At 31.0% G+C, this 27,524-nt stretch overlaps 4 protein-coding genes across 8 annotated transcripts; 2 read left to right on the top strand and 2 right to left on the bottom strand.

The window, feature by feature from the left end:
- jar (Myosin heavy chain 95F jaguar) lies at positions 1-15,668 on the top strand. Of its 5 annotated transcripts, none has more exons than XM_035078415.1 (15): positions 40-135; positions 203-393; positions 9,099-9,289; positions 9,385-9,458; positions 9,800-9,929; positions 10,152-10,316; positions 10,398-10,810; positions 10,941-12,614; positions 12,689-12,982; positions 13,103-13,242; positions 13,418-13,465; positions 13,806-13,926; positions 14,103-14,220; positions 14,399-14,605; positions 14,779-15,668. In XM_035078415.1, the coding sequence occupies exons 2-15, from the start codon at positions 374-376 to the stop codon at positions 14,928-14,930; spliced, it is 3,747 nt and encodes a 1,248-aa protein (XP_034934306.1). In that variant the 5' UTR covers positions 40-135; positions 203-373; the 3' UTR covers positions 14,931-15,668. The 5 variants fall into 5 exon arrangements, with proteins under 5 accessions (XP_034934309.1, XP_034934306.1, XP_034934311.1 ...); XM_035078416.1 differs by having other exon boundaries at positions 88-135; positions 297-393; XM_035078418.1 differs by lacking the exon at positions 203-393 and having other exon boundaries at positions 1-135.
- LOC118064052 (fatty-acid amide hydrolase 2-A-like) lies at positions 15,449-21,640 on the bottom strand. Its single transcript, XM_035078421.1, has 10 exons — positions 21,316-21,640; positions 19,465-19,638; positions 17,638-17,857; positions 17,324-17,541; positions 16,837-16,948; positions 16,441-16,742; positions 16,272-16,373; positions 16,028-16,195; positions 15,766-15,948; positions 15,449-15,636 (listed from the first exon to the last, which is right to left on the bottom strand). The coding sequence occupies exons 2-10, from the start codon at positions 19,636-19,638 to the stop codon at positions 15,541-15,543; spliced, it is 1,575 nt and encodes a 524-aa protein (XP_034934312.1). The 5' UTR covers positions 21,316-21,640; the 3' UTR covers positions 15,449-15,540.
- An 862-nt stretch (positions 21,641-22,502) lies between these two features.
- LOC118064044 (fatty-acid amide hydrolase 2-like) lies at positions 22,503-24,278 on the bottom strand. The gene is made up of 7 exons (XM_035078398.1): positions 24,260-24,278; positions 23,932-24,043; positions 23,632-23,789; positions 23,397-23,537; positions 23,221-23,322; positions 22,769-23,119; positions 22,503-22,667 (listed from the first exon to the last, which is right to left on the bottom strand). The coding sequence occupies exons 2-7, from the start codon at positions 23,966-23,968 to the stop codon at positions 22,560-22,562; spliced, it is 897 nt and encodes a 298-aa protein (XP_034934289.1). The 5' UTR covers positions 23,969-24,043; positions 24,260-24,278; the 3' UTR covers positions 22,503-22,559.
- A 353-nt stretch (positions 24,279-24,631) lies between these two features.
- Positions 24,632-26,547, top strand: LOC118064043 (uncharacterized; the record flags this gene model as incomplete). The annotated part of the gene is made up of 4 exons (XM_035078397.1): positions 24,632-24,732; positions 25,248-25,424; positions 25,832-26,206; positions 26,309-26,547. Coding segments are annotated over exons 1-4 (834 nt in total), but the record flags the coding sequence as incomplete, so codon positions are not given.
- Positions 26,548-27,524: the final 977 nt, after the last annotated feature.

Below are 27,524 nucleotides of genomic sequence, written 5' to 3'. Positions count from 1 at the left end.
ACAGTGGCGCATGCTTACAGAACGACTGAGTTGAGGTCTGACGAACCTGTACGAGAATCAAAGCGGCAGTTGAGCGCGAAACCTCGTGCTGTTTGTGTCGAGTGTTTGTGAATGAATATAAACAATCGACTCAAAGTAAGTAAATTCCAATCTTTCTTGTTTTGTACACGAGATTTTCTCATTCACATTCTTCTTCTTATAGTCTTTTATATCTAAAACTACATAACAATTAGACATCTTCCAATTCTATGACTAATACATATTTGTAAAACACCTGTTTCGACATTCGCGTCAAGGACAACGGAAACTCAGATACGAGAACTTTGTGGTAGTTTACGTGACAATACGGAGAAAAATACAATCAAATATAGTGATGGAAAAAAATTTGTACAGGTATTTGACATCACACTAATACATATCACATAATACTAGAAATTTAACGACAATTTTATTTGAATTCTTACAAAAAGATAAAAAGGTTATAATGTTAACGAAATTATAACACTGAATGCTGCTTAATGAATACGTTCCAATAAAATTGAAGGAAGTAAAAAAAAAATATTACTAATTTGATACTTTTTGATACGAAGCAGCCATTTTAATCATGTAATTATTGTCATAACCTGTATGTTAAGATGATACTAATTATATTAAAATGTGAACTTTAAATGGATGAATTACATTGCTAGAAAATGATATAAATTTATCCAAGACAATATCGTTAAGCAATTGAGATAGCAACATTGTAAAAATTTTCCCAAGCAATCTTGTCGGTACATCTCAAGTGTCGTGATGATGAAAAGTAGATCTTTTATGGAGCTTCTTTTAATCACAATTGTTCACATTTGTCAATCTATAATTTCTTCATGAGAAAGTGAATGGATAATATAGTTCATTTCGATTTCTAGTGAAAACAGATTCTATTTTAATCCTCAACGATCCTCATCGACTTTACTTTATATCAATGGATGAGCTATTTTTCATGTCCTTGAGACATAGATGATAAGTAATTTGTGGTTGAGAATTGATAAAATTTCTTTATTAATAAGAAATCGTTTTTTTTTCTTTCGCCAATGTTTCCTTACGTTGCAGCTAATTAGCTTTTTTATGTGGGGTAATTAGTAACACATTTTTAACGATTTTAAGACACAAATTGTGAGAAATTAAACTCAACAATAATTTTATTTATAAAAGGAATTTTTTGTTCTTCATTTATTATTTTTCTTTGAATTTTTATTTTTTTTCATGTTTAAGGTCATCATTTACCAAATTTTTAGCTCAAGAAATACACTTTTTTGCAATTAATTCAACATTTAAATGATAATTTTTAAATTAACTTTCGTTGATGAAAAGAATGATATAATTTATGTTGATTAACAATTAAAGAAAACAAAATTAATTAATAATTAAAGTGTTGAAATATAAATCGAAAGTTTTTTTTACATTTCTCTTGATAAACTTTCATCTAATTCCCGCTATCTCAACGGTTTCAAGAGTAAAAACAGGCATTTATATCACTGGTTCGAGAAAATATTTAATTCTTAGGAATGTTTCACTAGCGATTTAATTTACGAGATGGACTTATTTTTTTACTCAACACAAAACAACATCTAGACCGTTGGAGTGTTCAAATCTTTCACGTGTAACATGTGAACACTACCAAGTGTCTTATCGCTCAGGTAGAGCAGTGAAGCGACGAGTATACAGGTGCAGACTCTTATTTTATAGTTGTATCATCGCCACTTTGGAGTGTAAAATAGACTTATGTACATTATAACTTATTAAAGATACACGTAAGAATAAGTTTACTTGGTCTTTTTCTCTATTAGCACTAGCTTAATTAACCGAGTTTCAAGCAATCTCTTGTGGTAGTGACTGTTGCAAAAAAAACGACGTAAAATATAACAACTCATATCGTGCAATTATTATTTTTATGGAGCATAAATAAATGTTTGTGAATAATTTGATGATTCATGAGTAAAATCGGAAATTTTTTCTGTTTGTTATTTTTTAAATAATAAAAAGAAAAAATTAGTTAAAAAAAAATAGTGAATTATCATAATCAAAAAACAACTCTATCTATTAAACTTTATTTCTTATTTAATACATAATTGTTTATTTAAATTAAAACTGAAGTAATTTTTCAAAGACTTTCTAGCTGGTTTATTCGAAAGATCTTCAAAGAATATTTTAATAATATTTTGCACTCTCAAAGATATTTTTATAAAATGCGATGAAATTTTATGATTACCTTAAGACTTTTATTAATGACCTATCATTATAAAAATAGCACTAGAGACTGTTGCGGTTAGAGTATTTAAACAATACTGTAATATTCTATAGACAACACAATATAACATTAATTTACATTCCGGAATATTCATTGAAAATGTATTCACTCATGTCCCCGTTAACTTTATTAGTACTAACTTATTGGAATAATTATTCTAATTAGAACGAATCAATTAATATAGAATTGTTTTATTACTAATCATATTACTCGAAACGAAAAAACATTTATACAGGAAAAAGAATTCAAATAAATATTTGTTTACGGTTAAATTCATAAAATTACCAGACAAGAAAATAGTTTAGTAAGTAGTGAGAGTTTATGACTTGAAAACCTTTATATTTATGATCTCGCTCATTTCGCTCTCACCTTACACAATAAACAAGTTACACTTTCGTTCTCATTGTAGAGTTCTTATTGTCTTTTAATTACTCTATATAGCCTCACCTACTAACTAAATTAACTACAAACAAAGAATTAAACTCTCATTTTACATTTACTTATCCTTAAAATATTCATATTTCTTTCCAAACAATTGTTTATGATGCTTATTTACATACATTATTTCTACTCATAAGTCAGGAAAAGTGGTTACAGTGTAATCACGTTTACATCATACAATAAAATACGGAAGACTAAAAGAGAAAAATAAAATAAAAAAATGTAATAAATCGACTTTGATGATTTCTGATGGATAATCATTTTCAGTAGATAGAAGTCATGTTGAATAGTTTCACAGGGTTGAACAGCAGCTCTTTGAGCTGATATCCGTGACACGCATCCAGCAACCCGATCCTTCTATCGTGATCAATTTACCTATACATGGTGTTGCTGTTGGCGTTGATGCTTCTACGGGTCGTCCAGGAGGAACGCCCCAGCAATCCTTCCGCGCTTGCATAAGCGTGTGGCCACGATCATTATACTCGTGGCATGATACAATGTGTGCGGGGAAGCGCGAAGCAAAAAGAATAAACCAAAAAATAACCTAAAGACGGATGAAGCCACGTCGGGTTTCTCAGTTACACAAAACCAAACTATTTTTATCATTATTTGCTCTTTTTGCATCATTTTTTATAAAACATGAAAAAGTAAGGTAAATAGAAAATGAATAACTCAACCAATCACTTTGAAACATGGAAAATAATATAAAATGTTTCTTTATTCTTTAAAATTGATCCCAGAAATTTAAAAAATTGGTTGAACAACATTTTAAAAGAATTTCTACAGTTTAATAAAAATTAATGAATAAAAAATAACAATGATAAATTTTATAAGTCCTATTGTTGAAGACAAAATAGATTATCTTTGTTAGAAAAATTATGAGATCATTTTTTTGAGATCATGATAAGAATTACTTATCACAATCTCTATTCTAAGAAATTGAAATATTAATTAAAATCCAATTTAATCAATGAATAGTACATTTTTTTGGAGGAAATGAATTTTTTCTTCTTCAATCAATTTTAGATTAAATAAATATTCTATCTATAATAAATTGAACAACTTGTTATCAGTAATCCAAATAAAAAATGATACTCCAAATTTATAATTATTTTTTAAAGCACCAACAAAACAATGAAACTAAAGTTTAATATTTCAATGGAAAAAAAAGATAAAATGAAAAAAATGGAACACATGAATAAAAGAAAACAAGAACAATGATAACAAAACACTGTAAATAATAGATAAATGTATATAAAGAAGAACTAAAAATAATATGAACTTAATTTGTTAATTTCTATAACCAACACAGAAGAATTCTTAGAAATAATCAATTGGATGTAACAAATAAATCGTGACTCAATGAAACTATTAAATCCCCAGAAGGTTATTGATAAAAGTTTTTGCGTAGTAAAAAGCAAAAATGAATATATCACGAGTCATGTGTGATGTGATCGGTGCATTTAGGTGCTTCCTACGCTTGATTCATGAGATACTGACCATGGTTGTACCAGAAGGTTGCACCAATTAATATTAAACGGTTGTCAGTTTAATACTGGGGCGATCTTGTATGCGATATATGTCTACATACGTTACTATATCACATTTGTAAACCATAGACGGACAATATGACCGCAGAAATGCATATCAGCCGAGCCAGCAATTACTTTCTCGCAGCTTAATTAAATAATTAACATGATAACATTCTTAGTTGATTAAGAGACTTTGGATTAATATTAGCGATGAGAAAATAAGACTGGTTCAATTTCCTGTTCACTAGTGATCTTTATCATGTTATCAATAGGGTCATTGCATTGAGTACATTGCTGACTATCAGCTGATATTAAATATTTAGTGTTTGAATTATTAGTTCATATATATATATGAGGATGAAAAAATGCCATTTAAATCTGCCGTGTTATGTAAAATAATGAATTCCAAAAGAAAAATTCTAAGCTTTTAATTTTATTTCATTTCTTATCACTCAACTTTTATCAATCAATTTAGATTATTTAGAGTAGAATCATTTGTTATAAATTGAGAAATGAGAGCATGTACTCATGGTAATGTTAGCATTTAACCATATTTCAGTTCGTGCTATGAATTTAAAAAAAAGTATGAAATATTTATTATCGAAGTGAAGTGTTACGAAACATGTATGCGGGCTAGTTACGATCAGAGTTCTTGAATAAAACTTAAAGTGCTTCACAACTTGGACAATTTCTATCTCATCCAAGAGAACGAGACTACGTCAACGTATTCGAAGCGCGACGAGCTGCGTCAGTAGCCCGTCGTAATTTTCATAAGTAACCGGTGGTAGTACACATACGGTGCGTGATAGCAGGGTGTTCACGCAGTAACTGCCTGTCCAAAGTTCAGTGGCCGTGACCAGTGGAGAGACCACCTCTTACTTTCTCGATGACTAACGAATCGAGACAACCTGCAGGAGTAACTCCAAAAGCACTTGTCAGACAAAAGAAATTGTCTGTAGGGGTCTGGAGAATTTTATTAAATCGATTTTATTTCTAGTTCAAAGTGTTGTACTGGATAATGTATTCTAGCAGTAATAGACATAAATGAACACACTTGACAAATTCAATACATTCGTCCATGCATGCTTCCCTTCACGCCTCACCCATTGCTTCCTGCTTCCACCTGGTCACAGCAATTTTATTCCATACAACTCGCCATGTTTTCCATTCCAAATTTATCCTCTCCCTCATTTCCTTCCGGACTTCCCAGTCATAATATTACTTTTGATGATCAACGTGATTTAAATCAACATTCATGTAAACAACAACTTTTAAATAAAAGCTTTTTTTCACTCAGAAGAAATGAGCTTTCATCAAATGAGAGTAGTGTGATTGTTGTTATTTAAAGGGGTCTTTTTTCCAGCTCTTGATCGAGAGAATAAATAGAATAAAATGATAATTAATTTCATAAATTTAAATTGAATTATTTATCAGTAGTGTACAACTCAAACCTGCTTCAGAAACTTGCTCTGAGGTATATACAGAAAAAAAGATTCTGTTGCTGCAACAGATTGGAGCTTTGCTCCTGCAGCAGTTGTAATTTTTGCTGTGTCTAGGAAAAAATTCATTAAATGAAATAAATTTAATTTGAAAATGGATCAGCTATGAACGAGAATTGGTTACAATCTATACTTAAAAAAAATTTTTGGTTGGAGATTATTTGAAATAATCATTGCATCTACTTCTTTTTGCTTGTAAAACTCAACAAAAATTAGAACTGTTGCAAAAACAAATCTTTACAAGAATATATTTTTTATTGGATATCTTTTTGTTAAAGGATCTTTTAAGATTGATAATAAACTTTATCTATCATCTACAATTACTATTATCAATTCAGATTAGATTCATGAAATATTATTACATGATGATAACCTTTGAAATTCATTAATTAAATATGGTACAAAATATTTCAAATTATTCTGAATTTTATATAAATATAGAATTGTCTCGATTACAAACCACCTGCCCATTTTTCTTATCTGATTTAGATATATTTTTACATGAATTTTTTTTATGACTCATAATTATTTAATTAAATAGACAATACTTAAAAAAAAAGAAACTAGTGATTTAAATAAAGAATTTCTGTTCTTTTTAAAAAAGTATGATAAATAATTGTGGTAAATGATTAAAATAACTACCAACATCTCACACGAAGAATAATGTAATTACATAAATGAGTACCTTAAATACAATCATTTTCAGCAATAACAATTTAAATTAAATTGTCAGGAAAAAACATTGCTCTGAAAACTAATTTTTATGGTAAATTATTATTAAGAATGTCTTCATGTATTTTTTTGTAATTAATAACGGTTTTAAAAAATGAATGAATCATTAGAATAAATGAAGTACTGAAATGATTTAATATAATTCAAATCAGAAGTTATACTTTGAAATGAAAACAAGTCTTACAGATGGTTAAGACGTTGATGTGATCGTAATGAAATTTTAAAGTTCATTAATCAAATAGAGTACCTTTCTAAAGGGCTTTCAAGAAAATTCATCAGTATGTCCAGTTTCTCCAACAACTCACACGAAAGAGCTTTGCAACAGCTGGTAGTTACGGCTACTCGGCTACGACGGAAAGCAAGAAAAAAAGAAAGAGGTGAACGAACTGACATGAAAAACATCATCACCTCTTTTTTCTATTCTCACACTTTTCTCTTCCGGATGGACGATTATCCGGATTTTATCTCTGTGAACTTTACGTTTTGATAAATTTTTCTCTCAAATATTCTTTGTCTAAGTCAAATAATAATATAGATAAAACGAGATGGAAAATACCCACCTGAAAATATCAGAATTCAAAGTCTAGGTAATTCTAACAAATGTTTATTTAATTCTTTACAAATAAGAACCATTTAGTCTTCTGGTAAAATTTTCAATTTAACAATGAGTGATAGGATAAGATACAAAAGTATAGAATCTACATGCAGAAGAATCGGTCGGCGTTTATGTAGAGTTTACCGTTACGAGATCTTTAACGGGATGCAGAGAGAGAAACGAATTGAATACTGTGAAAAGAGGAAGAAAAGAAAGAGGAACAGGATGAAGCATCAAGTCAAAAGATTATCTCACTAAAATACACGGTCCTTTTTTTTGCAACCCAATGTAAATATAATTTTCCGCCAATATTTAGTCATTTTATATAACTTAATAGCATGGTGGGAACACACGAAATGCCAAATGTTACGTTTTCTTAAGTTAATGCCAAAGGTTCAACCTGAATGACTTTATTCTTTGTTTTTAACTACTCACTGGAGCTAATGATTTTCTCCAAACTCCATAGATAGTTCAATGGATAAACTCATACAACCATGAAAACATTCTTATCTTTCTCAAATAATTTCTTTTTACCATAAAAAACACTATAATCAATTCTCTCATTGAATATAAATGAATCAACTAGCAACAAGTATTAAGAGAATTATTGGTGCTTTTTAATTGATCAAATACCTGTGGAATTATTTATTATCACTGATATAATGCATAAATAATTCACTAATCAACTGATAATTGAAGAAAAAAAGAGGTGAAAAAATTGGTAGCTCATGAATCATTAAAAAAATAACGTATCGGTATGACGTTTTGTTATCGCGATAACAAATGCGTCTTGATAAGTCGCAATAAACGACCATCTTTGAGAATAAATTGGTATATGAGAATAAATTTTTCGACAATTTATCTAAAATTATTTACTTCAGTATTTTACTTTGTTGTATAATTATTTTAAGCTGTTAACCTTGACAGTCTTGACAGTTATCATTCAAAAAGAAAAGCAAGGTAGATGCAATTTATCAGTTCAACACTTAAGCCTCATCGATCGTGACACTTTTACTGCTTCTTAGTTATAGTAATCTGCTTTCATAATCGCTAAAACTTAGTTTCCTTTCAAGACTTCTGTGTTACCAGAGTTAATATCACTATTTTCCAGTGGTTATGGAAATTAGATTTATCTCTCTCACTATTTTTCGTATTTGAATGTGTGAGTTTGAGAGGCTTGAAATTTTTTAAATTTGTGATAATCGTTCGTAGAGAAGGAGTAAGTTAATATAGACATTAAACACCAGTAAGGTCTTTGGAGAATGTGAGTAATGTTACTGTGCGAGTAGAAAATATACTCTCCAGACTAAAAAGTAGTAAAACTGATATAAATTCTTTCATCAACTCAATTAAGGAATATTTTATTGAAAAATGTAACAGTTAGATATTCTGTTTTACATGACTTACGATTACATGACTTTTGGATATAAAAAAAAAACTTGAAAACTTAACTGTTAAATTTAACAACACCTAGATAATATTTTCTTTGTTGTCCAACAAATAAATAACCATCAACTTTCTAAATTTGATGGTTTGTGTCAAGCACTAAATCATGATGAGTTGAAAAAAAGCTAATCAAAAAAATAACGTTATACTTAACAAGTTAAAATAAAAATTTTGTTTATTAATACGTGGCAGACAATCCTTTGTTTTATTTCCTGTGTAATACTACAGGATGATAGCCAAAGCAGTCAATAGGAGTGTTGATGTTTCCTTCTATGATGATACCTTAAGTTGAGAAACCGATTAGTATAACTTTAAGTATTGATTTTCTGTCAATTGTATGAAATATCAAGAAAAATGTCGTAGAACATCGACATGCTGTCTTGTTTGTGTGCATTAAATATAGCGACTTTAAACTATCTCAACTAATATTACTTTATTAATACCAAATCAACATACTCTAATTCAGTTCAAACACTAATAATTCAATTAAATATTACTTTAAAATATATTCTTTTTGTTATAAATAATAATTTGAATTTATCTAATGAATAATTCAATTACAGAACTGCCAAAATGGAGAACCAGCAGGTGTGGGTAAGGGATCCAAAAGAAGGATTCATTATAGGGAAGTTTGCGGACATGGTAGATGGAGATGCATTAATTGTTCCTCTTGACCCGAAGTATCCTCAACGCACGTGCCCACTCGACGAAGTATATCCAGCTGGCGAATACACCAAAGACGTCGAAGACAATTGCAAGTATTGTAGCGCCCACGAGCGTTTATTAATAACGTCTTCAATTCCATTGTTTGGCTCAAAGTTATAACTTACTCATTTGATATTCTTTTAGGCGCCCTGATGTACCTGAACGAAGCAACACTCCTTAACAATATACGCACCCGTTACTTCAAGGACAAAATATACGTGAGTATATGAATGACTTTTCTCCAGCTGCTTCATCATATACATCCTGGCACAATAAAGATAGTTTAAAAGCACTGATAGTGTCTGACTGAATCATTCCCACACCCAAGATCTAACTCGAAGATTACTTGAACGAAATCCTGAGTGACTGATGACTTGCGCGTTGTTATTTTTATCTTGGTGAAAGATACTTTACTCGGCTCAGAGAAGTGCTCTCTCATTAGAAACAACTCCCACACGTGGGATTCTAATTAAAAGATTGAATGAAAAAAAATTAATTTATGAAAAAGAGGTTTAATTAAACAAATTATTTTAAACAAAATTTCTATTTTTTTTTGCAGAGTTATGTTGCGAATATCCTCATTGCAGTCAATCCCTATTGTCCAGTTAAGGATTTATATTCTCCTCAGACAATCAAATCATATCAGGGAAAGTCGCTGGGAGAAACACCTCCACACGTATTTGCAATTGGTAAATTATTGGTTAAATTATTTTAATGTTTCATTTATAGTTTATGATCAACAATTGACTGGTAATGTTGTAATCTATTATTGGAGTTAATATCGCATAGAGTCATACAAAAGAAATAAATTCTACAGGTTTTCAATGAATTGTTTAAATTGAAAAAATAAATAATTGAAAAATTTTTTCTTAGCTGTACAAATTCATTTTACCAATTTTTTCTGTTTGCAGCTGACAAAGCTTTTAGAGATATGAAAGTATTCAAACAATCACAAAGTATTATAGTATCTGGTGAATCAGGAGCTGGAAAAACAGAATCAACAAAGTATCTGCTTCGATATCTATGCGACCTGTGGGGATCCACTGCTGGTCCAATTGAACAAAAAATTCTTGACGGTGAATTACAAGCTTCATAACTCAAAAAATTCCATTAAATTTTTTTTCATTTTACTACAACGATAATTTATTGTTTAACAGCCAACCCTGTACTTGAAGCATTTGGTAATGCAAAAACGAAAAGAAATAACAACAGCTCGCGCTTTGGAAAATTTATGGAAGTGCATTTCGACAATAAATGTCAAGTCGTAGGAGGCTTTATCTCACACTATCTTCTAGAGAAGTCACGGGTCTGCCTTCAGAGTTCAGACGAAAGGAATTATCATGTCTTTTACATGATGTGTGCGGGTGCTCCAGCAGAATTACGAGCTAAACTAGGTATTACCAAGCCAGACGATTTCCATTATCTCAAGAACGGCTGTACACAATATTTTTGTAATCAAAAATCTGGAAAAAAACTCAACGATGCCCAGAAGAGTCGTGATCATTCATCAAAGGGTGGATTGTCAGATCCTATCCTTGATGATGTTGAAGGATTTGCTGCCGTTGATCAGGTAATTGTTTTTTGTTGTATTTCATAATTCTCAACATTCTTCTGCTGGCCATGAAATTTTTCAATTACTTTAAAGTTACTTTACAGAATTTCAATCAAAAATAAATAACTAGAATACTATTTTTTAACAGGCGTTTACTCGTCTTGGACTTAGTGATGTTGAACGAATGGATATTTACACAATGGTAGCAGCAGTTCTTCATCTAGGTAATATAGTCTTTGAAGACAACCCGGAAGATACTAAAGGAGGCTGCAGGATTGCAGCGAGCGCAACAAAACCACTTGGAATGGCTGCTAAATTGCTGGGCGTTGACCCTGACGAGCTTCGAGAATCTTTAGTTTCTAAAGTAATGCAAACTAGTCGAGGTGGATTCAAAGGAACAGTGATTATGGTACCACTGAAAGTTTATGAAGCAAATAATGCTCGTGATGCCCTGGCTAAAGCAATTTATAGTAAACTTTTTGACTACATTGTCACCCGCATCAACAAAAGCATACCATTCAAGGCTTCAAGTTATTACATTGGTGTTCTTGACATTGCTGGCTTTGAATATTTCAAAGTTAATAGCTTTGAACAATTCTGCATTAATTATTGTAATGAAAAACTTCAACAATTTTTTAATGAGAGAATTCTTAAGTTCGAGCAAGATTTATACGCCAAAGAGTCTTTAAATGTACCCAAGATCTCTTATGCTGATAACCAAGACTGTATTGACTTAATTGAAGCTAAAACAAACGGAATTTTCAGCTTATTAGATGAAGAATCGAAACTTCCTACGCAAAGTTTCGCTCATTTCACCAGTGAAGTTCATAGAACATGGAATGGTCACTTTAGACTTACTCTTCCAAGAACATCTAAACTAAAAGCACATCGAGAACTCCGAGATGACGAAGGATTTGTGATTAGACATTTTGCTGGAGGAGTTTGTTATCAAACTAATCAATTTATTGAAAAGAATAATGATGCTCTTCATGCTTCTCTTGAGGGATTAATTCAGGAGAGCGGAAACAATTTTTTACGGACGCAATTTGCTAATCATTCCAGCCAGAAAGGAAAATTGACGTTTATAAGTGTTGGTAGTAAATTTAAAACTCAACTAGCCGAGCTCATGGATAAATTAAAGAGCAATGGAACAAACTTTGTACGATGTATTAAACCCAATCATGAAATGGTAGATCACAGTTTCGATGGAAACAGCATACTTGGACAATTACGTTGTTCTGGTATGACTTCTGTTCTGGAACTCATGGAGCACGGATATCCGAGTCGAGTACCTTTCCAAGAGCTTTACAACATGTACAAAATATACTTGCCTCCGGAACTCGCAAAATTGGATCCACGATTCTTCTGTGAAGCACTGTTACATAGTTTGAAATTAAATAATAAGGACTTTAAATTTGGTATTACTCGAGTGTTCTTCAAACCAGGAAAATTCGCTGAATTTGATAGAATAATGAAATCAGATCCTGAAAATTTGAAAAAGCTTGTAGCTAATGTGAAAAAATGGTTATTAAGATCTCGGTGGAATAAAATACAATTCTGTGCTTTATCTGTTATTAAACTAAAAAATAAAATAATCTATAGAAGAAATCATCTTATCGTTATTCAGAAATATAGTAGAATGTTTATTGCAAAAAAACAGCATCAACCGAGAATCCAAGGAGTTGTAAAAATTAAAAAGCTTAAGAATCAACTAGGAGAGATGGAAGAGATAGCTAATCAATTAAAAAGTGGAAAGGAAAAAAGCATTAGGGATATCAGAAACTTACAATCGGAAATTGAAGTTTCTATTCAAAAAATCAAGGTAAGCTTTTACAATAAATTAAATATATTTAATTTTATAAATATTATAACTATGAATTATTACTTTATGTACAGAACAATTCAAAAATAAAAGCAACAGAAATAGATGCATTATATACAAAACTCGCAAACGACGTAAATAGTCAAATGGCAAGTCTTAAGCATCAAAAAGTCGAAGAACAAAGATTGCGGAAACTTCAGGAAGAAATGGAGATCGAGAAAAAGAAAAAAGCCGAAGAATTAGCTAAAAAGAAGGAAGACGATGACAACAGAAAGAAAAAACTTGAAATTGAAACTCGACGAAAGGCTGAAGAAGAACAAAGGAAGAAACAGGAAGACGATGACAAGAAAGCTGCTTTAGCTCTACAGGTATTACTTTAATCTACTTTAATATTTTATTCTACTCTGTCAGAGTAGTTTTCTTCGCTATTATGATATCGAAATGATCCTATTATTATTTTTATTTATGATTATATTATCTTTCCAAAGCTTCAGTTGGAAAAAGAAGCTATGGAGGAAAATCACTATCGTGAATTGATGGAACAAGAACGACGAGATCATGATCTAGCTGTTCGATTAGCCCAAGAATCTAATGGTCAAGTTGAAGATTCGCCTCCACCAATCAGAAAGTAAGTTTATTTTTATTTCCTTAACTTTTGTTCAATATTATTAATTCTTAAGATAAATAATTATATGTATTAAAATCGAACATCAAAATTACATTGTTCGTACAACGGCTAAGCCGGTCCAATTGTACAAAGATAAACCTGAAATTCACGTACCAATTTTATTGTAATTGCACAGTGGCTCAGACGTGCGGGTTACCACAACAAACAACAACAGGCTCAACAGGTATCAAACTATTACGGGTCTCTACAGCGATTCATTATTATTTTTAGTTAATATTTTTTCTTTCACTACTCTATAATGATTTTTTCAGTTTGTTTTTTCTTCTAATAGATTATATTTTCACTATTCTTCTGTCTCTATTATCAATTTTGCATGTTTCTGTTATTCTTCTTTATTGCTGATTCTCCCGCCGTCTAATAAATTAACTGGACATCATTTGAACACTTATTTATTAATTATTATTTTTTGTTAAAATTTATGACTCTGTCTGTAGACTTGATTGCATGCAAGTATTTATTATTCTTTTGATTGTCGAAATAAGATAATTTTTCTTTTTACCCAGGTCGGAACAAGTGAGAAATCAACAAGCAATGATGACTAACAAAAAATATGATTTATCTAAGTGGAAGTACTCAGAGCTACGTGACGCAATCAATACGTCTTGTGACATTGAACTGCTTGAGGTAAATACCAGTCATTAATATTGAAAACAATTTTTCTAATAATTATTGACAATTTTTCAATGAAACAACGCTATTTAAGTAACTTCTTTATTATTATCCATATCTATATATTGTTTTAATTAATTTAAGAAAGCCAAAAAATTATTACACAAGATTTTAATTGAACACTGTTTCAGGCATGTCGTCATGAATTCCATCGCAGATTAAAAGTTTACCATGCTTGGAAAGCACGAAACCGTAGGCGTACGACAATGGATGAAAATGAACGTGCTCCAAAATCAATTATGGAAGCAGGTAGAAAATGATTGAGATCAATAATCGATTAGGATTTAAAAAACATCCTCTTTCTTGTTTTTCTTGTAGTTTAAATCATACGCAATTAACAGATTAATTTTTTGTAAACCCATTTTACTTTTTACTTAACTTTTAAGTTGATTGTTATTAATTTAAAAATCTTTAAAAAACTCTTCAGCTGCCAAGTCTCCACGGAATCCACTTAAACAACAGATTGTTGAGTCATCTCAACGATATTTCCGTATTCCTTTTGTCCGTCCAAGTGCTTTAGGACAAGCAGACGGTGGAGGTAAACGTGGATGGTGGTATGCTCACTTTGATGGCCAGTATGTTGCAAGGCAAATGGAATTACATCCGGATAAGCCACCGATTCTTTTAGTAGCAGGTATACACATTATATAATAAAGTATTAATTTTCTAACTATCTATCATTAATTATTTGCATGTATCACTATAAAATAAGTACTTCATGAATGTGATACCTATTAGTTAAAATGTTACGTTACCAACTTACCTGACTTAGTAAATCATTAACGAGAAATTTAATTCTACTTACAGGAATCGATGACATGCAGATGTGTGAATTGAGCTTGGACGAGACAGGTTTAACTAGAAAACGTGGAGCAGAAATTCTCGAGCATGAGTTTAATCGTGAATGGGAACGTCATGGGGGAAAACCTTACATAATTCCAGGCGATCGAAAAAAATAACTCATTTCTATTTTATAATGCTTCCGTTTGACTGTAGACTTTATTTCTTTATTTCCATCGTGAACTTCAACCACATTATTACCAATTATCATTATTTATGAGACTTTTTTTATTGAGTTTCATTAATTCCATCAATAACATTGCTTTTTTATTCCAAGTATTTCAAAAAAAAAATGATGTATTTAATGTGTTATAAAAATTGATGGAAGCTGCACTAGAGAATTATGATTACTACTTATTCCTTTGTAGTATTTTTTATGTTAAGTTAAAAAATGCAACAAAATTTTATGTGAGATCTCTTGACATCTTTAGCACGTGTTATTATACGTCTATTCTTGAACGTATACTTTACATCAATTCTATGTATCATATGTTATTATAATATTTAGACTTGTGTCTATTGAAAGATGCATTAATTAAATGATAAATAAGGGCTAAAAGTGAGACTTTAAAATGATATACTAAAATAAGAATAAAAAAAATCTATATTTGGCATGCCTATTAAATAAATAAAATTATTTCAAATAATTCTTTTTTTTTAATTTTAAAAATAGTTAACATCTATTCAACTCTTGTAAACAAAAATACAAAAACATATTCGATTCTTTAATTAACTTGTTAATGGCGGTGTCCATCCACCATATCCTTTTTCCAGTTCTTTCGCCACTGCTAAACACAGGCGATCTTGATAAGGTGCTGCGATTACCTATGTAATACATTCGATATAATCATTAAAAATGTTCATATAGGTGTATTTCTATTTAATGGACTCATTGAAAAATGATAATTGATTACTAATTAATACAATAAGCAAAAATTCAACTTATTAGCTCACCTGGAATCCTAAAGGTAAACCTTTATTGTTAAGACCCACTGGTACTTGTGTTGATGGTAATCCACAAGCGTTAGCTAGAAGACAATATTCCCCTACAGTAGTCAGCATTGCTGAATGGCCTATCGGTGGAGCAGCACTTATCCACGTTGGAAACAACAATACACCATCATTACCCAAAAGTTTCTAGTCAAATAAGAAAACAAAAATTAGATTTAAACAAGTATCGATCACTTGATTATTGATCATATGGTTTGGTTTTTACCAAAAGTCTTTCTTGAAGTTGCTGTAATTTTTTCCTATACTCAGGAAGAGCAGAACGTGGCATGAATCCATTCATATCTGTTACTAATTGCATAAAAATAGCTGATTTCGAAAATGTAGAGCATCCTATGACTGCTTTGGCCATTTCACGCACTGGATTAACTTTAATCTATTTACAATTTGTCTTTTAATATGCCACACTTATAGATCAAAAATCGATTTGATATATTATTAATATGACTTACATCAGGATTATTTGGATGAATTAAAATTCTTGGTAAGTTTGGTATTGTAAGAAGACTTGATGTCAAAACTTCACAACCTTCGTTTAACCCTTCGATTTTTGTCTAAAAATATTTCATGTTGAAGAATAGTATTTAAATTAAAATGATATGAAAAAAGAAATCAATTTACTGGTAAAGCTTTAGCTCCTTGACTTTCAAGATACATGGCAGCTCCTCGAATAGCACTTCTTATTTCACTATTTACAGGAGCAACTCCAAAATTATTTTCAATAATTTCTAAAAAGTGAACTTTGAGAGTATCAATTTTTACTGGCTCATCTAAACGTAAGTCTTTTTTTGCGTAACCAGCAGACATGGTTTTTACTGCTAAATGCAAATCTTCTACATATCGAGCCATAGGGCCCATAACCAGGAAGTACTTGTATACTTCATTCTCCACAATGGGGAAATGTTTTTCAATGGGAATTATTCCTAAGAAATTTTAATAAAAATCAAATTAAACATTCATTCATTTTCAATAAATAGTAGGTAGTAATAATATCAATAATTATAATTTTTCTGATACCTGGAGTAGGCTTATGTCCAAAAATACCATTATGACAGCTTGGTACTCTAATAGATCCAGCAATATCAGATCCAATGCCGATTAATGAAGCTCCAGCACCTAAAAGTGCTCCCTATAATATTAAATATTACTCCAATGAAAGACATAATCTATTATATTATATTTACATCATGAATCATTGCTTTGTTAGAATATAAGTACAAAATCAATAAGAAGAGATTTTAAATTGTAGGTCAAAAATATTTAAATAATGATTATTAAATCTATTTGTTCCTTTGGATATTATCTAATATTTTTCAAGTAAATAATAATGTAATAGATCTCTCTATTCAGATAGGCATCAATGAAAAATATTTTCCATTCAAAAAAAGAGGACATTTAAATAATGAAATCTTACTATGAGTCACATTCGTATTTGGAGTATTAGAAAAACATTTGTTTATGAATTATTTATGATCATTATAACTTAAGGCAATCAATTACTAACTTCACCCCCAGAAGATCCACCCGCTGAATGTCTTCCATCATATGGATTACGAGTAATACCATAAACAGGATTAGTAGATTCAAATCCAGAACACAATTCAGGTGTGTTTGTTACACAAAGTGGAATCGCTCCAGCTTTTCGCATATTTTGAACAGCAGGACTATCTTCATCAGCTTTCACATCTTGACGAGCTACAGTACAACCAGTGTAACTGAGACCTTGGATAAAAAAAGTGGAAAGAGAAGAAAATAAAAGATTAATATTCAATCACAATATTTATGTTTTTGAAAGTCACTGCCAAGGATGAAGATTACCTTTAACACTACAGCACTCTTTGACAGTGAAAGGAATACCAAACAATGGCTTTTCCTTCTCTAATTGTATGATTGGTATCTCTTTATCCTTCAGTATTTTATCACAGACTTTAGCTTCATTCAGGGCTTCATCGAAACGATCATCGACCATAGCATTTAAGTACGGATTTACTTCTTTTATTCGGTCAATGTAAGCTTGTACAACAGCTTCGCATGTTACCTTTGAATAATAATGAGGATTGAAAAAAAGTCATAATTAATAAACATAACTAAGAAATATTTCTGATTAATATTGATATTTGTTTATATAAGAAACTTTTATCATGAATGTGGATATTGTCTGATAAATACATCAGGTTTTTCTTACAGTTATAAATAAATCTGTTTGACTATGTGAAATTTTATTCATTTAATGCAAAACTGCGATCTGTATCAGTCAATGATATCAAATTTAGCTTAAAGAATAGCTTAAATTATTGAAAATGTGCGATCAAATTTGACTACAATTGATCTATGTATTAAAATAACTAATAAACAAAATTATGTCGATAAAATAAACACACCAATAGGTATTCAAACCCAAAAACGATAAAAAAATAATGATTATTAATGTAAAAGTAAATTTTTATTAAAAAATTTTATGTTTTTTCAATTAATTAAACTTTACTTCAACAATAAAAAATAGTTCAATGCATTTTATTTTCTAGAGTTTCATAATTTTAGCAATTTCTTGGATGATGTCTATCTATTGATCCAGTCACCCTAGGTATTCTTATAACCAAGTAGAAATTTCTGTTTTTCTATACTAAATTGACTGCCTGATATTCTTTGGGTATCACGAAAACATGTTATAAAAAGAGGTATTTTCATCTTCGGTTATCTTCGGATTTTTTCGGGAATGGATATCAGAAAAATGAAAAAGTGGCACATTTAGTTTATTTATAAAATTTATAGAGGTCGCTCTATTTTTGTTTTAAAAAAAAATTTAAATTTTTTAAAAATAACAATTAATGCCATCTAAGGAATTTTTGGGAAGCTTTAAATTAAAAATACCTTCTCATTTTTCTGTTTTTTTAATTTTTTTACCGAATACCTCTTTGCACCTCATGCTATCTGAATACAAAACTGAATTTTTCTGCCGTCGAAATGCAGAAATTACACTGCGGCGCACATGTAGATAACCAAACAAAATAAAATTTAATGTTTAATTTAATTAAACACTTCATTAGGAAAAAAATCAACTTAATCAAATTCATATAAATAAACATATGATTTATTGTATTTTTCGTATAAATATATCAATGTTTTAATAAAACGGTTGCCTAAAAAAATCCAAAAAAACATTGTCTCTTAACCATTTAAATTAGTTTATAGACAAAAAATCTTCAGGCAATGTCTTTGTTTTTTGCTGTTTTTTTATCAATCAACACTATAACAATAAAACTTAATTTACACAACTTGGCCACTTAACAATTATTTTTAAAAAAACAGTGACAAAGCATAATTGAAAACTTCTAATTATTCGCTATATGACTCCGAAAAAATTGATTATTGTTTTACTCTGCAAAAAAAGTTTTAGACTGTCTAGTAATTAATATTGTTATAAACTTTTATAAAAATAATCTTTAAAAAACGAAAAAAAAAGGTAAGCTCATTTTAATTTATATTTTTTTATTGTTTTGATCATTTTTTTGGTTTAGAAAAAAAAATATGTATGTAATTAGTAATGAGTAGTTACTTTACATAACTATTTTTTATTTACAAATGACAAATTCTATCTGATTGTCATTGACAATGTTAATTAATGAGTTGATCTTGTCCACTCACCTGACCAAGTCTTATTTTCTTTGCTAATTCGCAGGCACTGTAACTCAGCAGTTGATTTTTTGCTGGAGGCAGAACAAATGGACGCACGCGATCACGAAACCAGAAAAATGGCTTTAAAAGTGTAATCATCAATGTAGAAATCCAAGATGCAACACGTAGCATTGTGAACCTCATCTATTTTTATTGCAGGAATAGAAAATTTATGTCATTACAACGATTGAGACATAATTGATATATATGTGATGAAAATGAATAATTGGTACATGTTTTATTACTTAATTGAACATTTAAATAACTTTTTGCAACATATCCAATATGTTTCTTCCATAAAATAGCAACAAAGTAATTTAATTACGTTTTTGTACTCTTTAAAATAGATGGTTGCAGAGTCAAACCGGTTAATTTCAATCGTCAATAAATATTTTATCAGTAAAATGCAAATACTATGAAACGTATGGAAGAAATGATTTTACGACAAAATGTATGAAGTGTAAACCGTGGTGTATAAACTAAAGTTCTTTTGTCACTGATCCAGCAGAATTATTATAAATCAGAACGTGATAGCAATGCTAAGAAAGTTTAAAATGCGTTTTCTTTGCTAAACTCAAGAGCTTGTGCTCAAAATAGAACTATCATGGTGGTCCTAAAGCGAAATCAGGTCTATGCATATTCGATTGAGGACTTAATAGACTAATCATATATTCGTTGGTACATTTTATGACCTTCTTGATAAGGAAAATGTTAATTTCAAGCAAAAATAGTCCATCAGAATACAGTAATACAATTCACTCACATAATTTTGAATACATTATCGAGTGAAGTGCAAAATACAAATTTATGATTCGTAATTTTAAGTTCATTCACATTGTTCCAATTTTTCAACGAAATTTATGAGCAATTGTTCAAGGAACATAGCTAGAAAGCTCTCGTAAGAACTCACTTCAACTGCAAAGAATTGATCATAAAGTCTTAATAGAAAAGAATTGAAGTAAACGTTTCATCTTACGTAAGGTGATCAGTGAAGTTTAATCTTTTTACCAAGTTCTTCAAGATTTTGCAGGGATATTTTGGATCCACTTTCTACAACGGCCTATGTATAGACTTACACTTTCTATTTAATATTAATAATCTGTAAAAGTGAGAATTGTTTTTCATGCAATTTTCTTGTCAAATAAATGGAAAATCTCAACGCTGACTGCAATTTATAAATACGAACGTTGAGTCATGGTAAAATGTGTCTGAGAAGTAATGGTTCAACTGAACCGAAAACCATAAACGGTTGGTAGAAATAAATATTTAACCTGCATACCATGAGATATTACGAAAGATGTAGATAACCCACACATGTTGCATATATTCTTACACTATAAGATGCATATTTTATTCTTTTTTTTTCTCATATTTGCGGAAGAAAATTTTTTTTCTTGCCAATAATACGATAGATAATTAATGACCTTGCAAATTTTACGACCAGAAAATATTTTTTATTATGTTATATCATCATTGCAATTTAGAAATAAAGGACTTTTATAAAAATAATATTTTTTCTAAGTATATTTGACTGAAGTTCAATTATTGATTTTCTTATAATGAATAATTTATAAAAAATATTATCTAGCTTGTGGTCGATAAATAATTAAATATTAATTTGATATTTTTATCATGAATTGTGAATTTTTCATACAATCAATATGTTTATCATTACATAGTTTGATATGAATACAGACGAAATACTGATAGAATTATCCGTTAATAATTTTAAAAATGAAATAATATCAACTATGAAAATATTTTAATTCCTATTTTTCAATGACAAACTAAATAGTAATTTAAACTAAAATTTTATAATACCTTTATAAAAATTGATGCCTGACAAACTGGTGAATAAAATTCAGTAACAAACCAATGATACTGGTTGTAGCACAATAGTTTTTTAACAAATTTGAATAAAAACAACAATAAAATTGAGAATTGAAAAAAAATAATCTCAAAAATTATCGTATAACAGTAAACATAAAGAAAAAGAGAAATTGCTGCACCCGTTTACTCGTGGTCGTTCTCCGTTAAGACTGGACCCACGTAACTCGATCTGTAAGTGAATTGGATTACACGACTACCATCACCTCCCGCAAGAGTCTGATCACATACTGTCAGGTTTTTATGCTTTGATTACGCGTAAGCATCGTCAAACAAACATCGCTTTTATTTCCATCAAGGCCTTGACATTCAACCCAAATTATTAATGAACTTTAAAGAATATATATTCAATTTTATTCATAAACATTGAGTTAAAATTACTACATGGATTATCTAATCATTCAATGAGACTTTTGGATAAATAACAATAATTTAGTTTATAATTAAAAGAACTCTCAATGAATGTACAAGTCAAAACAAGATATGAAAACATGAAAATAAGCTTTCTTTAATTTTGCATGTAGACATTAATAGTAAAAAGTTCATGTGATAATGAAAAAGGTCATAACAACTGCTAAATTATGCAATAAGTCTGTACGTTTTTCAATTAAAAAATCGTCTGGGCAATTAATTTTTGAGATTACACTAAAATTAATTTCCAAATCAACAAAGTGACAAATAAATAAAGTTGAATGAAACTTGTTACAAATATTTATGAAAATTCGTAGGCCAAAAAAAATTTTTAATTACAAATAGTTCCACCTTCGATAAAAAATATAATTTATTTTATATTCAACAATAACAATTCGTGCAGGAATTATTTTATATACTATAAAATTAATTATTGTTTCATCTATAATTATTCATAAATAATTCTTAATAATTATCTAAATTTCAAAATTTATTTCATAATAAATTTTTGAATAAAAAATTCAAATGTCATGAATTAATATAGTACACCTTTTGTCGCGCGATAAACAGATTAATTATTAGCCTCTAGATCGCACTCATCACAGATCCATTACCTTATAAATACGTCACATAACATGAACGTCACAACAGCGTCATTCTTAGGAACGTTGTTGATCGAAACTATTTCAAATTCCTCTATGACACAGTCATTTCATGTTTACTAATGTTTATTTGTTCCTAAATATCTATTTTCTTCATTTGATTTTTCACACTGTTGAACGTTCACAAGGCGGTTCATGCCATCCACCGAAAGCTCTTTCAGCTTCTTGTGCTACTGCGATAGTTAAATGATCATTATTTACATTACCTACAATCTGAAAAAATAAAAAAATTTATAAGTCGTTTACCTTGTGCATAAAATATCAGGTAATTAATTAGCTACTGGGAATCAATGAAAATATAAATAACAAATTACTTGAAATCCTATAGGAAGACCTTCGCTATTGAATCCAATCGGACATTGAGTTACAGGGAGTCCAAGAGCATTAAAAATCATCATATAAATCACGTTACAAATTTTCGGGTATATTTCATACGGATAATGTGCCGCAGAGGTAAAAGTAGGACAAATAAGAACTCCGTTATCACCAAGAATATCTTGAACTCGTCTTTTAATTGCCTCATTTTTTTTGCACATCCATTCGTAATAGCTGTCTGGTAATTTTTGTGAAAATCGTTTAATGACTCCATATCCAACGTTAGACAAACTGTGCGGAGAAACGAGACAGATAAATTTTACAAATTCCACAAAGACACTTCTCCATTCCTAAAAGTAGGTAAAACATATTTTAATTAATTTAGTTTTTTTTTTTGCTTTTTATTGCTACTAAACTAATATAATCAATTAAGTGAATTCATTCTACTTACATCAGGATCAGACTCTTTGCTGAAAATGGTATCTACTCCGTTTAAGCGCAACAGAATTGTGACAGCAGCTTCAAATGCATATTTCATTTCAGGTAATTCAATCTAAAAAAAAGTTACCAATAACATTAGAACGTCTTCAACAGTCGTTTTATTTACTTATAAAGTAAAAATTATACCTTTTGGACTTTTATATTTTGATCTTGTTCCAAATGATTAACAAATTTACGTATTCCAGAGATAATTTCTCTATCGACTTTGGTTGTAACGCTTATGGGAAAATGTTCGATATAGAAAAATTTAACATCATCTATGTGAACCTAAAAATATAATATTCCAATTATTAAAAATTAAAACAAGTCATCATTATCATTCAATTTTGAAAATTTTAAAATCACGTGAAGAATTTCGTACTTTTTTATTCAGTTGAGTGATTGCTGTTTCCGACTGAGTCATAGCTTTTAAAATTATTGGTAAATCTGCAGGATATCTGGTCATCGGTGCAATTGTAAGAAATGCAGGCCAGTTATCATCTGTACTATCAGGACGATGTCCATCAGTTGAAAGCCAGCCTGAAAAATAAAATTTTTAAATTTCAATAATTGTCAGTACTTGTTTCATTAATATTATAAATAAATAAAATTCTATAATTTAATCGATTCTTATTATAATAATTAATTGTCAGATGATGAAAATAGTATATTAATGAATTACCTGGTGTAGGTTTATGACCAAAAACACCACAAAACATAGCAGGCAGCCTCGCAGAGCCTCCGATATCAGAAGAAATGCTAACTAGAGATGCTGCAGAAGCCAGAAGAGCAGCCTGAAAAATGAATACAATTTATTTTCAATAACAGGTAATTATAAAAGAGATATCGAGGTCGCAAATTTCTTTTTTTATGGCTCCAATTGAATGAAACTATGTTAGAAGAAGGAGAAAGCAATAACAGTAAAAGTTATCTGCCATATAGTTTATTTTATGAATTACTCTTAACAAGAAAAAAAGAAACTATCACTTTCTCAGAATTTGACGGCTTACAGCTACTGTTATTACTGATTTTCAAGATAAATTAGTTTGCCAACGTCCGGAAATTACGCTTCAGCAAAGCATTTGTTGGAAATCAGCGTCTCCGACATATTTGAGTGTATAGGGCCTGTACGAGTGTTCGGCCCTAATCGGTTTCCCCCGTAGCCTTCGGCTAACGTCTCTCGTCGTGCTCTTCACTTGATTCAAGTTGGTCGTCTATTACGGTTCAATAATATATTCATTGATAAATAAAGTTCTAATTTCTAATTAAACTAAGTCTTATTATTATTGTTTAAATCCACATAACCTCTAACAGGTTATGGGCCCCAGAGCTCGCTTTCACTGAGCAGATTAATAAAGTGTTTGTTAAATTATAAAGGTGTAGTATAGAGAAACGTGTAAGTGATTTTGGAAAATCTAACAAAGAAGACTTGCAGTTTCAATGGCTGAAAACAAAGACAAAGAAGGATCGACAGTGTCGTCGAGTTAGTATCAATTCTTTTAAAGTAAAATGAACAAGAAAATTAATGTATACATTATTAAATGAAAGGCGGTTTGACGAGTGATGACACGGTTTGGAAAATAGTCAACGAGTGTCCAATGTTTAGCTAAAACAAAGAAATCATTGTTCATTTTACTGAATAAAGGTTATTTAAAATCTAGGCCTAGTATAAAATCATGATTAAGTACAAATAAATTAGAAACTAAGCACGATCGTGCGGCGAGGTTTGGCTTGGCGGGAATTTGAGAGTCCATTGTGACGACAATTGACGAGTTGTGCGCATGATCAGACAGTTGAACGGGAAAACGAGTGCTAGACAACGAGCGAAGGAATGTAGATGAAAAAAAAAATAATAATAAACAAACAAATGAAAGACGCATTACTGGCTCTTTGTCTCGAACTACGGGCCAAATTCTCGCTACACTAAATTAAATAAAAGTTGATCAACTATAAAATATATGTTTGCATGTAAACTAACAATTCTTTTCATTCCTACAGCTCTTGAAATAGACACGTTAAATGAAATGCTTGATAACATGACATTTGAAAATGTTATGGTCAAGCTGGAGGGTGTGTTTATGCTTAAAGCAAACCACCCAAATGAGGAAATTGAGTTATCCCTGCATGAAAATTATATTTCACTAAAAACTCAGACGAGTGTTGAGTACAAAGCAGGTGAGCGAAGGGTATTTTATTTTATTTTTGAAATATTTCCAAGAAAATATGTATAGCTATACAAATGAAATTATAATTAAGATGCATCGTAAATTTAATTATTAAAAATCTCGAGTAACTGTGCATATTTAAAGCACGAATAATAAAAGACCTATGAATGTCTGAAGACATTCTAAATAATAATTTTTAAACCATTAAAATCAAATTACTCATGCTTGGTGGTTGAGTGCCGTGCATTTGGCTACTATGTATGAGAGTAGAGTTTGTATATGTGTAACCTTGTGTTCGGGTAAATGTATACTTGCTCGTCTTAGTCTGGAGAAACTTGTGTTCGGTGGATCCAGCTAACGACATGATTTAAAATCCTGCCAAATGTCAGATTTTTATTCTTTCTCAATATATTGCAGCTAAAACATTTGTTACCAAAGAGGAGTTGAAAGCGCTAGAAGTATGGCTGGACAAATGTAAGAAACAGGGTGTGAAAGCTGTGCTGCCGAGTACTGTAAAGAAACAGGAAATAGTTGATCCTGTAGAGGAACAATGGTTGGCTACGAGAATCAGCAACGACAGAACGAATGACGACAGTAGTGGTGACGACGGAAAGAGTGACGAGAGAATCAGTAACGACAGAACGAATGACGACAGTAGTGGTGACGACGGAAAGAGTGACGAGGGAACTAGATATGACGGAACTAGTTATAAGAGGAGTGTCAACACAACGAGAGCTATGATTCATAATGTAGAAGGAGATAATATAACTCAGTTGGCCACTGAGACAAAAGGTAAAGGTCTACCTAAAATAATTGAGACAAAACCGGTAAAAATATCTCTAAAGAATTTAACGTTCCTAAACTATTGAATAAATCTGACAATAAAATGTTTAGATGACACAAATTCAGAAACTAAACAAAAGACTGACGAAAAGGCGACTGCCTGGATACCTTGCTTCAATGCCATGGACAATATGCTGTTGCAGCAGTCCAAAATGTTGGCTAGCTTAACTGAAACTATGAAAAGCATGGAGAAAAGGCAATCAGAAATTATGGAAGAGTTATGTCGTAACCGACAAAATATGAGTGATCTGGGTAAACAAGTAGAGAAAATCGAGTGTAATATAAAACAGGTAAAGAGTGTGAACCTGATGTGAGTTGCATGACCCAGAACAGAAGCTCAGACATCAATCTGGGAGAACCGAGTGGTCACAATTTAAATAGCAATGTAAGACAGAATGACGACAGATACGTTAGAGCTGATGATGTTAAAGATGCAATAAAGTATGAGATAATAAGTAAAGATGTGGGTACTAACACACGACACGACGACGGGGACGAGGGACAGTACCAGGGAGACGAACGACGACGTAACGGTAAAAACGCGACGTACGGGACGGAGCGAACGTACGGCCGAAACGCGAACGTGGTGGTACAGAACGACTACGATGAGGACGGGACGAACAGGGGACAACGACGACGCGAACAGGTAACGGGGGTACGACGAGAACGACACGAACGGGGACTGGAGGGGTACGACGAACGGAGGGGGATGACAGAGGTAACGGGTAACGAAGGAGGGGACAGGACAGGTACGAACGGTAACGGACGAAGGACTAAGAACGCAACGTAAACGACAACGAGAGAACGCGGGGAATAACGAACGAGCGGACGGAACGGACGAACGCAGGGGGTTAAAGAAAACGGGGGACGGTACGTACGGACGAAACGGCAAGAGGGGCGGCGAACCAGGGTACTACGTAAAACGCGAACAGATACGCACGACAGGAGAACGTACGCACGAGAAGAGTGGGTAACGAGAAACGACGCGAGGCGGACCGGAGCGCCTGATTGAACAAAATTAACCTAAAAAAAAAAAAAAAATAAAATCAAAAAAGTACTAATCAAACGAAATTGATACTTTTTACGCCGTACTTTCGTTTTCTCAGAACGTGAGATCGCTTGAACTATTGTATGTACTTGACACGAGTGCAAAACCGCCTCCAAATTATGCTTGCAATACTTTGCACAAACACATACCTTCAAAAGTGCGGATCTTCTCATACATCGTGTCGAGTCATACTATCACACAAAGGTACGCTCATTTAAA

This window comes from Chelonus insularis, unplaced genomic scaffold (genome assembly GCF_013357705.1).
Source record: "Chelonus insularis isolate UGA/USDA-ARS -01 unplaced genomic scaffold, ASM1335770v1 contig_159_pilon, whole genome shotgun sequence".
Taxonomy (NCBI): Eukaryota; Metazoa; Arthropoda; class Insecta; order Hymenoptera; family Braconidae; genus Chelonus; species Chelonus insularis.
Note: the sequence above shows the minus strand (reverse complement) of the source record. Positions and strands in the feature narration are given on the sequence as shown.

Coding starts and splice junctions, on each gene's coding strand:
- jar (XM_035078415.1), top strand. CDS start 374: ATGGAAAAAAATTTGTACAG. Junction 9,930..10,151: donor TCCACACGTATTTGCAATTG/GTAAATTATTGG, acceptor TTCTGTTTGCAG/CTGACAAAGCTTTTAGAGAT. Junction 13,466..13,805: donor AACAACAACAGGCTCAACAG/GTATCAAACTAT, acceptor CTTTTTACCCAG/GTCGGAACAAGTGAGAAATC.
- LOC118064052 (XM_035078421.1), bottom strand. CDS start 19,638: ATGAGGTTCACAATGCTACGTGTTGCATCTTGGATTTCTACATTGATG. Junction 17,542..17,637: donor AGAGTGCTGTAGTGTTAAAG/GTAATCTTCATC, acceptor TTTTTATCCAAG/GTCTCAGTTACACTGGTTGT. Junction 15,949..16,027: donor AACTTCAAGAAAGACTTTTG/GTAAAAACCAAA, acceptor TTATTTGACTAG/AAACTTTTGGGTAATGATGG.
- LOC118064044 (XM_035078398.1), bottom strand. CDS start 23,968: ATGTTTTGTGGTGTTTTTGGTCATAAACCTACACCAG. Junction 23,538..23,631: donor TCACTCAACTGAATAAAAAA/GTACGAAATTCT, acceptor TTATATTTTTAG/GTTCACATAGATGATGTTAA. Junction 23,120..23,220: donor GCAAAGAGTCTGATCCTGAT/GTAAGTAGAATG, acceptor ACCTACTTTTAG/GAATGGAGAAGTGTCTTTGT.